General features: G+C 34.5%; 1 protein-coding gene across 2 annotated transcripts in view; it reads right to left on the reverse strand.

Annotated features, from left to right (window-relative positions):
• The window catches only part of KLHL4 (kelch like family member 4), an 81,359-nt gene extending 70,139 nt beyond the window's left edge, over window positions 1-11,220 (reverse strand). Inside the window, exon 1 of one of the 2 annotated variants that reach the window (XM_048077449.2) lies at window positions 11,074-11,220. In XM_048077449.2, the coding sequence (XP_047933406.2) occupies window positions 11,074-11,191 (118 nt within the window). In that variant the 5' untranslated portion in view covers window positions 11,192-11,220. The remainder of the gene's footprint in view (window positions 1-11,073) is intronic. The other variant, XM_048077454.2, reaches the window with a different exon arrangement.
• Between the last annotated feature and the right edge of the window lie 9,956 nt (window positions 11,221-21,176).

Consider the following 21,176-nt stretch of genomic DNA (forward strand, 5'->3'; position numbering starts at 1 on the left):
ATTGCTATGGCTGTAATTAAAATCCTGAATGATAATCAAGCTTTTAGGCCAACTCATTCCATCCATGAAAAAACAAATACCAGTTTATTCCAAAAACATTGTCTTCAGCACATTTTGTTGTATATCAAAACAAATACTAATGTAAACGCTATGTTGATTTTGTTAATTATATTCGCACCAATGTACCAGACGGCATTCTTTCAGAATATTAATATCTTTATGCAAATTAGAGAAGGTTTTTTAGAAATAACTTCGCTGCTTCAAACCATTAGTCTGTTTTATGGGGTGAAGCAATCCAATTTCAACTGAGTTCAGGATGACAGTCCTAGTTACTACAGTCATTACCTGATCCTTCAGATGGGGTGGATTGGGTTCATAGTTCATGACTTGCAAGACTCGTATTTTCAAATTTTCATGTGGGCCTCATTCAATACATACTTAAAGATCAGATCAGAATCAGAACTGATTCTCGTTCTCATTTTCAGGCTTTTAGCAGTCCTGTACTCACAGGACTCACCCACCCTTGTTTGTCATGCCCCTTCCCCTTTGTCATACTCCAGTATCTTTCCTTTCCATACCAAGTTGGATAGGGAAAAATACATAGTCCAGGGAACAGATCTCTTAGTCTCTGAGAAATAGTTTTTATTAAATCACTGGGTTTTACTGTAGTTATTCATCCAATTACTAGGCTTATGATATGATATTCATCTAGTCTGTCAAATTCGTAATGATGAGGGGAGAATTTCATGGGTCCGCTGCCATGTCTGTTCCTAGGCTGATATATTCCTAAATGGCTTTGTGTAACTTAGACATCAGCAGAAAACATTGCATTTTCTGTCCTTGAGCAAGTTATTTTCTGGGACTATTCTGGGGATATTCCTAGCTTTTCCTAGGATTTCTCCTATTGGAGAAAGTTAATTTTGCCCTTTCTCCCATTCTTTTAATCCTGGTATTGCAAAGAAAACCAGGAGGAATCACTGATAATAGCATTAACAGCACTAATAAGCTTGTAAACAATCTTTGTTTTAAGTCTTTATGTGCCTGTGAAGGCAGATTTAAGGGATCTTTTTAGGGAGCTCTTGAACTAAATCTGGAAGCTCCTTGTGCTCCATTTTCAGCTCTGCTCAATTCCTGGCATGGGATGTTCTCTGGGATTGAAGCTAAGTGTAGTAGTAGACAGAAGTCCCCCAGGTGGTGTGGTGACTGAATGGTCAGAGTTTTGAGTTGGTTCTTATACAAGTCATTCTGCAGTGTTTGTTCTACTGAAATATTTCACAAAGGCAGTAGTGTTTAAGGAAATAGTGTGTCACGAGCTATGTGGGTTCCAAAGAAAAAGACCAGAGATAGATATTCAGATTTCAGATGGATAAAATAAATGAAATGAAATGAATAAAATGAAATGAATAAAATGAAATGAAATGAATAAAATAAAATAAATAAAATAAAATAATATAAAATAAAATAGAATAAAATAAAATAGAATAAAATGAAATAAAAACAGTGAGGCAAATTTTACCTCTGGTTTCATTCCAGTGACAGCTAAAAACAAACATAGGATTTTATCTCTACTGTGCATTTCAACAGATATGTAGATGCTTCATCTTAATAACTGTTCCCTTGATTATAAAAACAGCTTCTTGAGGATTGCGTGATTCTTTAAACTGGAAACACTGTCAGACCAACTTGGAGTTTTTTAAAATATAGAATTATATTCTGGCTGTTAATGTTTGTTGAAATAATACAAATGTCTTTGGGACAAATACAAAAGTTTGCCGTAGTTTTCAGAAATAATCTTTCGTAAGTAAAATAAAAAGTAAGTGTTCCATTTTGGAAAACAAGTTTTGTGTGTGTTTTTTTCTCTGACAAGAATGAAATAGTGGTCTATTCTAAACCTTTTAGGTTAATCACTCCAAATTAAAAGTATAAATCTAGATGAACAATAAGTAGTTAAGTTGTTTCCAGGTATTCCTTCAGCACACTATTAATATTTGTTGTATAAGATTTCGTGGAAAGTAAGTCTTTCTAATGCAACTTGGTATTTTTGAGGTGTCTGTGTTACACAGTAATATAATCGGTTAAGAAATAGATCTACTGAAGAGCTTAGAAAAAATTGGAGGAAGTAGAAAATTCTTCAAAACAAGCTGTCAGGAAACTGTTGTGCAGCCTTCTAGAGATAGTCAGTTTGTGCAACAATGACTTTTTTTAAGTACAAAGGTCTATTGAAGCATGAAACAGAGACTTCTGTCTGGCTTTTAAAAATAGGCCAGGTTGGAGGAGGTACAGAAACCCTGACAGCTCACATAAAAGGAGGAGCACATTTTAGGGAAAGAGATGATTGGGAGGATGGAGATGAGGTTTAGAAGTCATTGTTGCACTGATGTTTAACGTCCTTTGTCAATGCAAGGATAAGGGACAGTTGGGTTGTGTTTACACCATAAACACTAGAACAAATGAAAGGCTGGATTTATTAGCTCAGCCATGAGCTGTTCACAGAGCTTTTTGTTCGGTGAATTGTGTTGTGAGTTTAGTAGAACAGAGCACATTAGTTCTGTGTGATGATAATGAACTCAGAGCGGAGTATGAACTAGATGAGGGGAACCATGGGACTCACAGTAATAGTTTCATAAGCATGCTGCCGTTTTCCTGCATCTGCATTATGTTTCACAAAGACATTAAAATAGGTTGTTTCCAAACAATGAGTTTCCTAAACTGAACAAATCCATTTAAACGTAAGCTAGCTCTTTTGCTGTTACAACATAATAATAATAACGACCCTATTGGTACCTCTTAAAATACAGTTATAACTATATTTCTAAGTCTCTTGTGACTTAACGCTTCTCACAGCATGAACAGTACTGGCAGTCAATTAAAATGCTGAAGGACAATTTAACTATAGGAGTAGATGAACCAAACAGATGAAAGAAGTGTAATTATTATTTCTTATCTAGGAAATACTGCTTCAAACAAAATATATTTAAAAGAAGCATTGCTGAGATATTTACATGGGGAGAAAATGTAGAGATTTCTGAATGACTAACTTCTTATTTCTTATAATTTCAAACAAGGCCTCTAACTGACTGATTCCTCTTGGAAACTAATTGTTTCTTAGCAATTCAATAACAGAGATCAGCAAAATAATTTTCAGTATCTATTTAAGCCATACAGGACTCAAGTATCTCCCTTCTTCATGAAGATGGTTCCAAACTCTACATTAAAAATAGGAAGAAAATTTTATATCAAATAGTCTCCTTCCACTTCTGTCTTTTGTTGAATAAGAAAAGACAAATACATTTGTATTCTTTATGGACTACTATTATTTTTATCTGACTTCGGATGCATAGAGCCAAATACCTAAGGCTGTTAAAGGAATGTGCAATTTATCTTCCAGAGTATATGCTAAGACAAAATCCAAAATTATTTTTAACTTGCTCTAGAATAGTTAAGACTGCTCTACTTGCTTAAATTTTATGTCCTGCTGAGGTGTCATAAATGGGGAAAAAAAACTCTCTCTGTCCTTTCTGTCCTGTTTAGTGTGGTATATTAGATGTATTTCTGCTGGTCTTCACAGTTGAAAATTTACCCCATTATAGTGAGAACCTAAATGTGTTTTTAACTATAAAATATGAGGCAAAAAATCAACCCTATTTCTTTCAATGAATTCTCAGATGGGGAATTTTATTGGTAAAACTTCAAAACTTGTGGGAATGGCATTAGGACCACAGGCCTAGTTAAATACATTTTACACTAAAAATAGTCTTGCTGAGATGTTCTTAATGATTTAAAAAACAGGTGTAGGTGAGAACAAGTATCCAAGAGCCAACAGTAATTATTCATAACTTGCTGTTTAAGCATTTCGTATGTTTAGTAGGTTACATCATGGTACACATTATGCATTTGATCTCACTATGTGCAGAAAATTTTACGCTTCTAGGAATAAAAATGGTTAGCACTTCGATTTCCTGTGTTTTCCATTTCTACTATTACGTTATACATAAATCTTCAAAAATATATGTGATTGAATAAATGAGCTCTTTCACTATGCATATGTAGAGATCTAAATTTGTGCACAGCAGCTTTTCTAGTGCAGTAATGTCAGAGTTCAAAAATTAATTATTTATACATGGTATATTAAATGAAAATATCTGTCATCAAACTGTGTCAGCAATGCTGCATTCATTTCCATGGCTTTTTTTTTTCTGTGTGTGTGTATCATGCATTAGTACTTAAAGGAAGTTGGTTTTAAGCTTTTTATAGTCACGTGTTTAGTAATTTTAGACAAATTTTAGACAAATACTCAAGTTAGACTTCTTAATTACAGAAAAAAAAAATTGAAGTATGACCTAACTCTATTTCCATATACTAATTTTATATGAAAGGATTAAGAGTGGCCTTTGGAAAGCAATCCCAGTTCTCTTATTAAGTCACCACTGCTTTTCACAGGCAGCTTTGATCTGCTATTTGCAAAAATCATGCAGCCTTTTCTTTCTTTAATAGAGGTTTTGTACTGTATATATGTAGGAAACTACATAATATATTCAAATTCTTACTTAACATTTACTGAAAGACTGTAATCCATACAAGATGAATAAACAACCAAATAAGAAAAACTCAGAATACCTGAGTAAAAGATGAATAATAAATGCATGCTCCCCTGTCAAAATATCACTGACTTTCAGGACACAGCAAAATTTCTGAAGAAGTACTGGAAGTCAGGTTCCAAAAAAGCCTCCAGACATTTTCAAGGCTTATGTAGAATTACTTCTTACACATATTCTACCTCTGCTCAGCTTCATCGTATTTCTTCCTAACCCTGTGATGTAGTTAGATACTCATTGCCAATCACTCTCATCATCTGCATTCACTTTAGTCATACCGACTGGTTGACCATTGGCAAAAGTCTGTAAACCCATGAAGTTTGAAGAGAATTATAGGCTTCTTGCTCTTGACTCCTTTGCAAGCTGCTTGTTCTTGATCAATAGTGGATACAATGGAGGAGAGAGCCATAAAATTGAGGTTACCCAGGTAAACTGGCTTAAAGACAGTAAACTGAAAGACGTTACAGTACTACAGCCAGACATGTTGAGGGAAGTGATGTCCTGAGTGCTTTGGGATGGCTAGGTTTTGAACCAGTAGTGTGGAAAGGATTTTTGTGAGGTCTGATTGAAAGATAGTGGAATGCTTAGAAAAAGGAACTAGTTTATCTACAGTTAGTGAAAAGAAATAGAAAGATGTATCATCAGATCTTCACCTCACAAAGCATTCCAGTGTGTTTATCCAGAAGTTTCACTGAATAGTTATGAACATAAAATGAAAAAGTGTTATGGCGACATACAGAAGTATGGATTAAGTCAGCAATCAAAAGCTGAATGTGGGCTAATTTCTTATGTTTTCAAAGACATTTTTTCATTATGCCTCCTAAAACAAGAATGGAAATTAAAATAGAATCTAATTAAATTTCAAATTACTTGAATAGTATATCCTCACAAGCACCAAAGCTTATAGCCATTGTAGATTATTTGTTATGAGCTATTTTGCATGCTCTAAACAATTTTCTTTGACTATCAGTAACTCCTTTTATGAACGATAACATACAACTTGCTTGTTGTATTATACGAGTGGTTTCAATATGCTCCCAGTATCTCTAGAGACTCAGTGTTTGTTATATCAGCTATTGCAAGTTGATAACGGTGTCACATGTTCTTTTCCATTTTAATGTAGTGTCATACAAGCTGTTGTACAAGTTTCCATGTCTCAGACTTCTTAATACCGTCCAATTTTTTTGAAATTCTAAAGATACTGATGCAACCAAAATGAACCAAAGAAATATTTACAATGTGAAGAGTAGGCACAGAAAATAATAATAATAATAAAAAAATAATAATAATAATAATTAGAACTGAAACAGTGTGGGATTATAACATACAAGTTTTGTGTACCTGATTTGTAAAAACATTTTTATAAAATTAAGATACCTAAATCCCCTAAACTAAAAGTTGAAATATTATTTGCACTGGAGTTTGCTTTGCTCTTTTGAGTTTTCCTGGGGGGTGGTTTTTGACATTTGTTTGTATCTCTCCATATCAGACAATAAAGGCACACTAAATCCTATTGTACCAGGTTGCCTGTGAGTCATTTACTGTTTTGCACTCCCAAATCCATGACTTGCAGCACTTCAAAGAACATGAGAACATTTCGCTCTGTATTGGAAACACTTAACAATCTGTTCAGCCCACATCTGAAATAAAATATCGGCTAGATATTTTCTACAGTATTAATAAACCAGACTGTTCTGAGATGTATCCGATCTAAACCATAAAGAGATATGTGTCCATACCTCAGTCTGAACCAAGTGATATCTCATTGTTTTCCTCTGCAAGACTGCGAACCAAGTAGACTGTTGGTTCTCTTCTACAGTTCTTGTGGTCATAAAAGTATAAATAAATAGGAATAAAAAATAAAAATTCAGTCTTGTCGCAAATTTTGTTAAATGTTTGCCAGTGATTATTAAAGGTCACTAATTGAGAATTTGTTATGTAACTATTTATTGCAAGGTCATATTGTTGCTGTTACTGTCCTGTCTTTATGTATCTTATTTTATTAAAATTTCATTCTAGCTGACCCTGCTTAAAGAGGAATGTTGGGCTAGGTGGACTAGGACCTCCAGAGGACCCTTTTAGCCTGATTTAGTCTGTGTTTTTTAATTTCTCCACATGTAATTGGAAAGATCCTTGAAATACACCGGCAATGCAGCATCTTTAATTATGCTTTAGGTCTTACGTTATTTGTACTGATCAAAAATATCCCAAAATGACCTTTTTAAATTGAAAATCATTCCAGAGTTATAGAGCAAAATTAGCCCACTACTCAAGTCAGGAAGTAAGTCATATATTTAAGAATTCATGGGCTTTCACCAAAGCTAAGCAGACTGCTGCCCTAAAATACATGGTGGTGTTTTGTTTTGGTTTGGTTTGTGCATATTTTTGCAGATTATTTATAGCACAGAGTTATTTGTAGTGTATACTCCAGAATTTTTGAGATATGCTGGATTTGCATACAGGAAAAAATGAGAAAACATTGGCCAGACTATCTGCTGCTATAACAGATGCATATATATATTCTTTGGTAAGGGAAAGCGAGATGGATGCAAATTCTTCCATTCCATTGACCTTGTTCAGTGAGCCTGATCTAGATTATGTTATACCAATCATCATGCAGTTGGATCTGGTTGTAAATATAATATGACATACAGACTTTGATGGAGCTGATTTACCCTTCTGGGTACTTACATTTCAGTCTGTAGGATGAATCTGGGGGCTTTTTCTGTCTAAAAATCCTGAATGTGCAGTGTAGGGAGAGACAGAAAAAAACATAGCTCCTCCAAGGGATGATGTTACTAGATATTATTGTTCCTTGGACATTTTCCATGTAATTTATCGTATCTTCAGTTAATGGAACAAAACTGACATTGTCTTATTATTCGACAAGATAATTATCCAGCATATAGTAAAAAAGGTTTTATGTCAAGACTTTGTATTTTCATAAGAGAAACAGAAGTAGACAATCCTGTTCCTTTTCTGAACCAAATACTGAAATGTATTGTACTGAATTGTACTGAAATGTATGCACACTTCAGATTGTTCAATCTTATTGATATAGAAGTCAAATAACTAATCCCACCTCATCTGTGTTTGAAGACTCATTGTGCCAAATTTTGAAATACAGCTGCTGAACACACAGTTACCCTAAGTTTTCATTTATCCATGTATACTCAAAAGCAAGGTAAATACTGCTGAACTGTGAAAATAGGTATTGAACAGTTTGGTCCAATATAAAGTGGTGGGATAGCATGGCAATTTAGAATCATCTAATACTTTAAAAATTATTTTAGATAAATGAGTATAGGCTAAATACAAGATGTTTAATTTAGCACCAGTGTAGGATAGCAGCATTTTGTAAAAGGGAATTAACTGGAATTTTACAATAGTTGTATATAACATGTATATTTTGCATAGAGATTACTCATGTCGTTTGTGCTCTGAGAGTAATTTTGTTTCTTCCTCTCTAAAATGGACATCTGTGGATTCGGTTTTTCCACATACCCTGTCATCACTGCATATTTTGACCTTTTATATTTGTGGAGAACATATTTGACTCCACACAGATTTAAATCAAGGAGCACAGGTCTCACCAGAACAGACTGTTAAGGGGACCCTGCTTTGCACAGCTGTAAATGTGTTAGCAAATGGTTTGCAAATGGGGAGTGGTCAGTCCTCCAAGAGTTATAGGCATGTAGTCAGTCAGTTCTTGGTTTCCTACCTTAGAATTTCTTCCAATGAATACAGAAAACATGCTAGATATGGTAAGAATGTGCAGAAGATGATACTTAAAATGATGCATCACCTTGTTCTGTGCTGGGTGTTTCCTGAAGGTGTTTCTTTGTCTGCTAGTATTTTATAGTTTAGCTCCAGGTGTGAGTAAAGTTAATATGCTGTTTTTGCAGTCTGAAATTGTTCAGATTTTAACAAATATAGATATATTTCTTAACTGTAGGACTAAAAAGAAATATATATATTGACTATTTTTCAGTAGGTTGCAAAATATATCTATTAACAGTACAATGAACAGTCAAACTAAAGAAGTGTTTAAAAATAAACTGCCAGGCTAGTAGCTCTTACAGTGGAGCCTAAACCTTACAGTTATCTAAGCAGTATTTATAGGAAGAGCAAGGCGAAATACAAACTTCCTCATCCCAAACTTATTCCTCACACCTGATCCAATAGAAGTCATCTCTACTGCACAAGAGAATTAGGCAAGATGATCACTTTTTATTGATGCGCCTAGCAAGGTGGTAGTTATTTTTACACGAACTCTTCTTGAGAAAATTATCTGAATCTGATATCTCACTTTACATAGGCATTTGAGTACTTAGCTGTCATCACTACCTACACAGCTTTGAGATACCCAGTGCTTAAAAAAAAGATAGAACCATCTAAATATATATAAATGTCATGAAACTTGGAGGTAACTGGATTGTTTTCTTCATGTTTTTCCCTTTTTTAACTCCTTCCACTAAATCTGTGCTTTAGAGCAGTTATTGAGGCACTCTCCAGGCATGCTTTGCTGTATCCTGCCTCTGCATGGGAGGAAAGCGTGCAGTGCCACATTGCTTTATGCATTCAGGTTGCCTTTCAAAAGGACAGCTGGAAAATAAGCCAGTACTACAACCCTCCAGTCAGTCCCCCCAGTGTGCACAACGGGCAGGCGTGGTGCTTTTGGGATGCTGCCAGGAGGGCCTCTGGAAGGCAGAGCATCCGTGCCCTGCAGAATCAGGCCAGCCCCAGAGAGTGGGCAATGCGACCCAGGGAACCCCTCACAGCATTGCCAAGGGAAGCATGATGAATTACAGGAATAAAAACAAAGCCACAGAGAGCATCTTTCATGTTTGCTGATGTAATCATATCTCCCAACTAATTTGTGTAATTTGTCCTTCTCCTTTCGACAAAATCATGCTTAAATTGCTTCTATCGTTATGTCCTACTCTTTGATTCTGTTACATTCCTCTTTTCTTGCCATCAAATTTATCTGCATCAACCACAGTCATTTTAGCGTTCTTGAGGTTATCAAGCTTTATGAATGAGAATACTTTAAACTGTTTTTTTTTGTTCTCACTGAGGGGATGTTTTATAAAGATCCACTTCCTCTGTTCATGTACAATAAACTAAAGCCTACTTCAGAAATGTTGTAAGCATTTAGGCATGTGAGTACACTATCTAGTTGAATCTTTCTTAATGAAATCATTTATTTATCTACACTGTAAATTAAGGTTATGGTCAGGAATACATGATACTGTAATTTAAACCAGAAAGTGGTGTGAGGGAAAAGATACAAACAGTGAACAATGGAGAAGGGAGAGCAGGTATACAGAGACAAGCACCCAGTTGAGTGAAAGATTGCAGTCATGCTGATTATCCACCTAGGGTATTGCTTCTTCCTGGCTTGCTCTTTTTTGTGTTCCTGATAGCAGACATTGTAGGACATACTCACTTTGCCTAGCTTTATGAGCCTTCTGAGTGTAATTCAGAACAACAGGCCTAATTTAATTGCCCTTAAATCACCCTCTGGAGGAGCCTCTCTTTTTCCACTGAGGAATACAGAGAGTTTTGTTTCAGATTATTGGTATCTGGAATTAAGCAGTATGAGTATTCCATATAATGTACTTCTCCCTCTTTCCCACCGTGTTTTCAGATAAGCCTCAAAAGCATCTGTCAAACTGAGGGCATTCCAGTAATATTTAGGTGTATAAGACATAATGCAACTCTAATTGCAGCAGCTATGACTTCTAACATTTATTTTTAACTTTGAGAGACTTTATTTTAATTAAACTGGAAAATGAACGATACAGCTGATGGAAGGGTTGTTAGTATATTCCCCTGTGTGAGGAGATATTTTTCTTTTAATTTGACCAATAGTATGGCGATAAAATTACAATTACTTAAATGTTAATAAGTATGTATTTTCTCTTCACTCAAACAAGCAGCTATTTTACCTTATTACCTGAAATTTAAATTATTAATGAGGCTAAATTTCTTTGGAAGCTGACCCTAATATACATGTTCTAAATTACACTATTGTAATTAAGCCATTCATTATATTTAGTGCCTGAATAGTCAAGTATTTCAAGGTTAAAAATGCAGATTTCAAAGCACAATCTTTCTCTCTACCCACACACAGATTATGTGTTGCATACGAGGAGTAGATGTTTCCTTTACTGCATATCAGCTCCCAAAGTGAGTGCTCCACCCCTTGTCAAAACCTGGGCAGGCTCAGACGTGAGACCCTTTGCAGAGGTGTACTCTGCCCTTTCATCAAGAGGGACTCCTAAAAGATTTTGGCCGCATCATTGGCATTTCTCTGCAGTCTGTAAAAAGCAGCAAAGTCAGCTGCTACAGCTTTTCTAAGATGTATTGTTTCCGTGATAAGCTCCTGGTTTTCCTATGAGTTATTCCAAAGGCTCAAATAATAAACATGCAAAAGATATGTCAACATGGGAACCAAATTAAATTTTTATCCTACCTTTTAGAAGTCTGAAATGGAAGTAGCCAACTTCCAGATAATGGCACAGTGCCGCAAAAGGATCTTGAGTTGTGGAAGGCTTTGAAATAGAATTGTCAACAGACACGTATGTTCTCATGTTTCAGTGACAGATTATTTTAGAGAACTCTCTAGCCCATTTCCTATTTCCTTTGCCCTTGGTCTGCTGAGTAATATTTGTATTTTCCCCTAAAACAGCATATCTTCCTCTCTAGGCGGAAATTTCTGATAAATGTTTTCCATTGAACTTCCTTCAACATCTACATTAAATAATGCCTTTACCAAAGATCATTTCCTGAGGTCTTTACTTTCAGCTTTCTGAACAACATGTAGCCTCAGGATTGTGTTGTGCCTGACTACTACCACTGTGTGTTTCTTGGGATTGTAGGAAATTTTCCATTCTCTAAATGTAAATATTTCAGAAATTGCTTCAGAAATCATTACTTGTCTGTTCTGTAGGGGCTAACTAGTTTAAAATTTAATCTTATTTAATTTTAATTTAATCATTTAATTTTGGACTACCATAACAAATACTTTAATTGGAAAATGCCAAAATAGGATGACATCGAGAAAGAAAATTCCACTTAATTTTCATTCCATATTTCCAGTTTGGTTGGGAACATGTTCCAACAGGATACAGTTATGTAAAAATTTATCCAAATAGTTTTGATTCCTTAAATAGTATCTGACCTCTGTAGAGTTTAGTGTTAGCACTCATGAGTAGATCAGAATATGATGGCACTTCCCTTGCTTCTCATTTAAGGGTTGTAATAGTGGTATGCTCTTTAAAGCACAATTTGTTTTTTCTTCAGAAGCTGAGGTGGTTTTAATAGACACGTGATAGAATGTGGTATGTATCTCTGACTTTTTTATCTATTTATTTAGTTGCCTTCTGGATTAAAATGGCCACGTAAGAAAGGTAAATACAGCTTTGAATTTCATTCCTGCTTTCGGACAAGCTAATATAAAAAAGCTAAAGCAACTAAAAATTGGTCCAGCTTAAACCAGATACCTTGGTTTAAGTTAATATCTTCAGACACAGAAGTAGGCTGTAAAAGCTCACTGGAACTTATAATTGTTTTTGGTTTTGTTTTCCTAAAATTGCACCCAAAAGCCTAGCGGGATGAGGTATCTTTTTTACATCTTTGTTCTATAGCCTCTTTCTTGTGTTAACTGAATGTTGCAAGAGAAAATTGCTGGAAATCAGCATGGCCTGTTATGAGGTCTGCTTTAGTAAACATGAAAGATTATCTTCCCCCCCCCCCCGCCCCCCCCCCATGTCCAGAGCCAATAGTGATGAGAAAGAATGAAAATTGCTGTAAATAACTTAAAAATAAAATTCTTAATCATATGTCACGCTGGAAAGGAATGAAGAATCCACCAGACACTTACAATTGAGGTTAATGTTAGTGACCTTGAATCAAATGATAACATGCTCCAAGAAAAGGTACCTGACCTCTGAGTTCATATGGCAATGTACAACAGTACCCTGTGCAAATGGGGGAAAAAGAAAAAAAAAAAAAAAAAAGTAAAATGAGTAAATATCTTAACTCTTAAATATCTAAGCATTATATCCAGAAATCTTGAACTTCCTTGAAATGTTAGAAAGACTTCCCACAAGATGGTTGCAAAGCTAAGGAATAAAAATTATTGAATTACAGCTGGAACTGTAACCACTTATTTTTTATAATGTAAGAATGATCTCTGAGGATCAAGATAAAGCACATAGTATAATGCTGAGTAATTTGTGTTGTGCTATTTGTAGACAGTTATTATTTCAGGAGACCATAGGAGAATGCATTAAGATGAATAATAGGGAGGTTGTTTGATAAAGGCTTTCATTTATTTTACAGAATAACATTCAACAATATTGCTAAAACTATTTTCAGTTTAGGCTTATTATCCTTTTAGTCCCACTGTTTAATAACTTTGCTTTTACAGCATCTAATTTTTTTTATGTGCACATTTCATTGGCAGCTAATGATTCATCAGAGTTTTATTGGGAAAATAAAATTGGCAAGTGAGTTACACTTATGTTGGAATTAAATTTATGTTAAGAAAATGTTAAAGCAATCCTTTCAAGACAATATATGAAAAGTTGCCTTCTAAGTTGATTCATAAAATTCTAGTAGTATAAGTTTCTTATCAAAGCACGCTTTATAAATAATTCTAAAGTAGATCTTGATTGTGTTGTAATATTCACCAAACAGGTCTATCTTGGAAAGTTGTTTTTCTTCTAAAAAAAAAAAAAAAAAATTAATGCCTTCACAATAACCTTTCTTCTTTTCCTAAGTTTCTCTCCCGCTAACAACCGCTATTTGACTCCAGATGAATGCTTCTCAGTGTTAGATATGATTCTATGAATATTGCAGAAGTATTGGTTTATCATTAATGCATTTCATCATGTAACTAGCATCATTTTCTCCCACAGAAAAAAATATAAAATGTTTTATCTTTTAAATGTGGTTTATAAGTACATTCTTCATTGGAGAAGTTACAAAGAATTACACCTAGTGTAATGTATTTTAGGTTATATACTGATGCACAAGTTCTCCAAAACTGTTGTAGCACATGATAAAGAACTGTAGTGCTGGATTACCAATAATTAATTTTAAATCTCAGCAAATTTTCTTGAAAAACTCTGTAATTAATATTATACAGCACTGTAAGCCTGTTGCTTTATTACCCTTCTTATCAAAGTGTGGAAATATAAAGTATTGATTTTTTGTTTGGTTTGTGTGTTCTGAAAACAAAGGAGAAATGTCATTTTTGAATACCGAGGATATATTCCCATTGCTTTATTGATTTTAAGTTAAATAAAAGGTATGTAAGGCAATAGTTGAAATTGCTTTGGGGAAAAATAAATGCTGCTGAAATTAAAAAAAAAAAAAAATCAAGTAATGCCATTGCAAATAATTTATCACAAGTTCATCTTTCCAGCTGAGCTTTCAAAAAATCTGTCATTGGATTCAAGGCAGTGTACTATCCATAACATTTGTTGCACAAACTTTAACATTATGGGCCAATACAGATTGACACTAAAAAAAAAGAGCAGTATGGTTCACTATTATTTCAATTACTTGGTGGTTCATTATTTTCTCTTTATTATTATTTTAATATCTTGAACTTCTTTTGGATGTTGATTTTGGAGATGCCCACCAACTTGGATATTACAAGTAAAAACAATAATGGAGCTCCTGTTCCCTCTTCTTCACAGCATGTATGCTGCATGTTCATGATCATTCTTTTTAGGTTCTCTAAATGGTTAACTAAATGTTAATTACCTATTTTTTGTTGCCTGTGCCATCAGTTGTTAGTTTTTGATTTTGTTTTAGAGCTTTCACAATATTTTTTACCCTGCAAAGAGAAAGAAGCATTTCTATAATTGTTTTTGTCTTTTGGCTTATTTAACTAGTAAGAATACTTATAGCAATCATTAGTGCTGCCAGTCCAATCAATAAAAGATCTAATATGTAGACATGAGAGGATGCTGTATAGGAGCCTATAGCTAGATTGTAGTAAAATATGAATGTCCAGAGCTGTAAAATAGACGGGGGGAAAAAAAAGAAAGAAAGAATAAAAGAAGAAAATTGATATCCTTTCCATAAGATTGCTCATCAGGATTTCCTGATTTTGATTTGAAAGCAGAGAGTTAAATATTTTGAATTTATTGGATCCGTGGACTAATTCATGGACTCCTAGTTCCCTGTTCCTTTCTTTCTGTTTACTTATCATAGTGTTTGGGATATGTATTATTCACTGAGTTGAGTTATGAGCAATATTACCTGGAGAGCACAAAAAAATTTTGTTTTGCCAAGCAAACGCATGCATATCTATTTACTTTTAAATTCTTACTGAGCTGGGAATGCAGTGATGCTTGTGTTGTTTACATAAAGGTGCCTTTTAATGATTAAAAAATATATATGATCGAAGGGCACTTTGAATGGTAGTGTACTTTGATACCAAAGAAGAGGGATCAAATACTGTAATTCCTGATAGATGATGTCTGACTTGTTCTCAGATCCTTCCAGTTTGTTCTCATCATTATTTCTTGGTCATCCACTATGTATTTGTAGATTATTCCCTTTTTCTTAATGGAAGTATTTGAGACTGAAACATATCTTCTCTTTTCTAGTCTAGAGTAAGCCCAGTTCCTGCAGCCTTTTTTTTTACCCGCAGTTTCTTCGCATATGAGATCCTGCAGACCCAAACACCCGAATCAGTCTCTCTGCTATACTTCAGATCCTCTCCAATTGGCCCATGTTTTTCTTGCAATGCAATAACCAAAATCATCCCATTAAAAGGTGTACAGAGTAGGCTGGGGAAATTACTGTGTCTTGATTCTCTACTAATGTATGAATATACTGTTATCCATCTCACAGCAATAAATGTGTTTTATGTAAACTACGTGAAAGGAGTTGGAACAGCATTTTAGATGAAACTCTCAGGTTGTGAGGACATTGTAATTCAAAGATTTCATACTTCTTGTACCCCAATTTTGTCCCACTATTAATAATTTATTTTTAAATTTTGTATTTGCTAGTTAAAGCAAATGTTAATTGTTCATAAAGGCCCTTTGTTTAAATACCTGAAATTTTAACATAGGAGAAAGGAAGCCACCTGCTGATGAGAGATAGAAAGTAGTGTTCTAGCATAAATGCTTTATAGTAGAGACGGCTTTATAGCAGAGAAAATGTGCAGAAAGGAATTCTATATTTAAGTGCATTTGAAAGTAAATTTGTTACACCTGTTCTACAGCCACCATAGTATTTGATACAGTGTTTGAGCATGTTGATATATTGGGAGATCAGTTTTTAGTAAATGAGATGTAGCATTCATTTTCTATGGCATAGAACTGAACGCTGCTGAAAAATCTGAAGTGTTCAGCAATGAAATTCAGTCAGCCTAGAAGCTTTAAAAAATGAGAAATATTTTTTAGATCCATAGTTCTGGATTTATATTTTCCTCTGCTTTTCTTTAATGGTGGTCTCCAGAAATGTAACGCTCTTATATGAACTGTGAGGAGTTTCTGTAATCCCAGGGTGATAAGAATTTAACTACTGTTACTAAATAAGTGCTGTAAACGGACAAAAGGTAGAAACATGGGTAGAGATTCTAATACATGTAGTTAATAGATATTCCTATATATAACATTTAGAGTTCTTCAAGCTTACAGTTACTTACATGTATATGTGTATGAGGTAAGAAACCTCTGCAGGACTACTCAAATAGACCTGGCAGATTTGGGAAGACAGGAAAACTAATCACATATTTCTAATCTTTCTAATTTTGCTGACCATATGCTTTCTGCCCAGCAAATTCAGGTCATCTAATGAGGCTTTCAAACTAGCTTACAAGTTGTTGAGCTCTCTCCATACACAGTGATCAAAAACTCACTGTATATCAGTTGGGTAGAAATTAGCATCTGCCATCTGTCTTCATTGTGATAGTTATCACCACATTGCTTAAGTGGAGAAAAAAATATCCTCGATGTAGATGCAATTGGATTTCATTTCCTTCTACTAGTGCTTGGGAAAAGGAAAACCCAAAAAAGTATTAGGAACGTAAAAATCAGAGATCAAAATAGCTTATCGATAGAGAAGAGCATTTATTTTTAACTTTAGTTGGCTATCTTGTTGAAACACGAAATGAAAATTTTATCATGAAAACTTATCTAATGCTGTCCTGCCATAAAATAATTATCTGCAAAATGTTTTCTGTTATTTCCCACGTTACTATTCTAATACATTTATAAACTTGTCCATCATCTTGGCATACTTAATTAAAAAAAAATTATTTTCCCAAATGATTTTTTAACTCTAGGTAAATTTTCACATGTCCATCAGAACTGATTAAAAATTTAAAAAATACAATCACTTAATGCTGACATTCATTCATAGCAAGACCATGCAAGTGTAAAGACTGTTTGGAGAGGAAAGAACTTGAGTAATTAAGGTAACTTAGTTGAATGGGAGAGATTTGACAGTGAGACAAGGAAGGAAGAGGCAGGACAGCCTGATGAGGAAGATGAATTTTCAGGCAAAGGGTACAGTAAAAGTGTTATGAAGTTGCGTTCAGGGAAACAGCTTCCTTCTTTCTTCTATTAATAATATCACTGTTATATTCACAAAAACAGGTCTCTATCTATCTTCATTAATAAATAGGATCAAAGATAAATCTTCCGTCAATCTCCTGCCTAATCACAGTAATTTGCTAGACTGTGATTTTTGTCTGTTAATGAAAGAGGCATATCCTTAAAGCCAAGGGTTTAGCTGATTCCAGACTACTGTTTTAGGTGTAAATAACCTAATTCATAAAACTGCGATTGTGATTATAAAACAAAATGCTTTTCCCCACAGCCATTTTGTGTATCAAAACCATCTCTGTGTGCTACTAGTACATATCAAAGGAATACAACCTGTTTAAATTTGTAGTGGGTGGAAATCGATTTAATTTTCAGTCTTGATGTAATACTGTAGCTAGATTATGGCCCATGTTGTAAAGTACTATTTCATGTGTAATAAATCTTAGAACACTGAGGAGCACTGAGAACAAACAGTGTAATAAGCTGTTTTTGTTTCTGAATTTGTGCTAGAAGAATTTCATAGCTTACAATTTCTTTTTAGAATGAATGTTATTCAAGATGGGATTTTGTCATGTTGCAGGGTGAATAAGCATTCGCTACAAAGGTTTTATCACTTATGAATAGATAGAAATAATATTATGGGAGTTCACAGAGTTGAAGAATAACAAGCAGAAGGTTATAAAATGCTGAGTTGCTGTAATGTGAAAAATTAATCGTTTATACAACAGCCTGAGTGAGTGAGCTGCCATGGCAACTTGCAAAAGATACATTCGCTAATAAGATTTTCTGTCACATTAAAATACATTTAGGAAGTTTTTGCTGCAGAACTGTACTTCTAAATGTATGTATTTTGCTACCAGTCATCAGCACGCTTCAGCTGCAACATTGTAGGGTGCTATTTACATTCAGACATTCCTTCTGTGCTACTTCAGTTCAAGGAGATAGTTTTCATACGGTCAAATTTTGATGGATGTCGTGTTTAGTTGTAAGGCAGGCAATGGTTTAAATAAGTAAGTGGTATTTTTTGATCTTTACCATCAGCTAGTAACATAAAATTTGTCTAGCTGATTTTCTTACCTGTAATACTGGCATATGTTATTTAGCAACTTGGGAATGGTGGTACCAGTCAGCCCCCAAAACATGTAATTAAATGGGATTCTTAAGAGTAATATATTAAATAGCAAAGTAACTTTACACATCTTTTTTTTTTTTTTTTGGAAAATCTAGGAACACAAAGAGAGAATTTATAATTATGTTTTAAGCTTCTCTGTCTTGCATCAGACATTCCTACACTTTGTGTGATTGTACTAGTTTAGGCACAATCTATAACTGTGCCTAAATAAAATTCTTGCAGATTTTGATTCAAGTGTTGGTTCATGGATGGCTTTTAATTTTTAACTGAAGGGGTCCCTCTGCTGGATCATTTCATAATTCATTGGACAGGTTTAGGGGTTTATGTTTGAAATGTTAAGTGTAACATTAGTAATCTTGAGTATTTTCAGGATGATGCAAATAACAATTCATTACATTAGTGAATCCACCTGTCTCCATATGATTTTAGAAATCACTTTTATAAGGACATGTGCACAAAAAAGATTATTCTTTTTTTCTAACATTTTTATGATGAATAAAATACAGTATGATGTACTATATTTGAAGAATTTGACAAGAAGAATAATACTTCTCTTTTAAATTTGTATGCTTAAATTTGCCTGAGTGAAGGAATGTCCTTTACTTTGTTTAGAGCATAACTCCATTTTTGAGTTAATTGCCTATAAATCTTTCAAAGATATCTACGAGATTAATGCATACAATTTTAATGTTTATCAATATTATTTTTTAGTGAATATGAGAGGTGTGTTCTAAATATGAATATTGGTATTGGGCTGGGATTTTGAAGACCTACGTTCAGTTTTGGGTGACTTTGATCAGAATTTGTATAAAATATAAAACCACTGAAATGCTAATGAAAAAATACGTAGATAATTAGATGAATAATACTTTGATCACATATGGATTTCTGTTCACTTCTTTAAATGTTTAAAAGTTTCCCACTGTTCACTACCATGCTAAGAGTTTGAGTGCAACTCCTTATAATGAAAACTGTTACCTTTGAAGAATTGCTTTTATTAAAAAATAGGATTGTGGAATTCTGAATGAATCATGTAGCAATTTCATATTGTGTGTGATAAGTATTCAAATAAAAAAGCTTTCTTTATTTAGCTAAGCAAATTGAGCCTTAACTGCAGTTTCTCATACATTTTGGGCCAATAATAAAAGTGATATAGACTTTAAAAAATCACGTCCTGTTGTGGCCAAGTCCACAGAGTTCATCAGGACAAATCATACGCTCTCCTTCTGTAAAGACTTATCTTCCCCTACACAGGTCTTCTAATCACCTTCCATTTAATATGACAGCCCGTTACATTATAAATCTGCCAGTCTCTGATGGAGCATGTGGATCTGTGTGCATTCAAGACAGCTAATGCCTGACTTTACCTCTGGGTCCTGGAGCTGTGACTTTATAGAGTTTACTTGTCAAAATGACTGTCACTTTCTCAGTAAATGACCACTCCCCAGCTATCATTCTCTTCTTGGGAGATTTGATGTAGAGTGTGTCAGGAGTGTATCAGAGATATACATTTATATCCTCCTCCACTGATGAGAGTACTCACGGTGAACACATTCATAAGAACTTGGGAGCACAGTCAGACAAGCCATCAGCCCAGGGCAGAGGTTTTTAAGCAGCGGTTCCTTCACATCAGGATGCTTAGGCTTTGTTCTGTCCAAGGACACGACTCCATTCTAGTCTGCTGAAAAGCAATGAAGTTTTGAGTGTGGAATATCACCAGTGAAGCTGATTTCTAAGCAATTAATATATTCATCTCTTCCAGCACTACTGAGAGCAGTTTCAACAGGAATCCTTGTCCATGTGAGCAGACATTTCCTACAGCTCCTATAAATGCAGCCATCTGCTTATAGGTTTGCTTGCTACCAAGTCCAAAACAGTATTGCAGATTTTGCTTAAAAACAGGATCAGGCCTTTCTGTTCAGCCATTCTTGCTGAAAAGTCTTGAAAGAGTTCTGTATGCTCTTCCGTTGATTCTCTTTCTTTTGTAGATTATCTGAAATATTTAGAAGGTGAGGGCACGTGATTGTTAATAGGCCATGTTTCTTCTTCTTGTTATTTTTTATAGGTTATATAGGATACAACATCGTAGGTTTGCCCTTTATTCTTCCTGACCTTACTGTCCCAATTGTTACTACCTTCTCTAGTCCAGATTAGGACGTACAAAGCCAAGAACTTTAAATAAGCTATATAGCATCTCAGCATCTGCACTCCTTCCCATATTGTTCAGTGTGCTTCCAGACAGCACTACAATTGTATTTTATACTATCAGATTTCATTTGATTTCTGTAAAAATACTGCCTGTAGAACATCAAATTAAAAACTACTTGTTACCTCTTCACACTGCAAGAAAGGTGAAAGCAAAAATGTATTCATTCAGCAGAAGAGCACAGGGGCTATTTCAGTGGTTTGGAAGATTTTGTTATCTAGATACCATCGTGTAGGCTAAATAAGCTGCAAAATAAACCCTCTCCTTCCACACCCTCAACCCCAGCAGATTTCTGTTGGGTGAAAACCATCACCTCTATGTACTTCTGTTCTATTTTTCCTCTTAAACTAAAGGTCAAAACAAGGTTCAAGCTGGATGGGATTACCATTATACTGATCAGCATGTTCTAATACCTCAGCTGTTTAGATCACTAATATCAGGTTTTTGCTATTCCAGACCTCTTACCTTTATGGCAAAAGAGGACTCTGCAACCCAGCCTGGAAAAGCTATGCACACTAGCATTGTGAATAATCTGCTGGTTACTGTAGACCATATATTTCAAGGTATTATTTTGCAATTTAGGAGACACTCAACTCTGAGATTACTCACTTTATTTGGTACCATAAATATGTAACAGAAACCAAAACAGCACCTTTTACTGC

The sequence above is a fragment of the Anser cygnoides genome, chromosome 13 (genome assembly GCF_040182565.1).
Source record: "Anser cygnoides isolate HZ-2024a breed goose chromosome 13, Taihu_goose_T2T_genome, whole genome shotgun sequence".
Classification (NCBI taxonomy): Eukaryota; Metazoa; Chordata; class Aves; order Anseriformes; family Anatidae; genus Anser; species Anser cygnoides.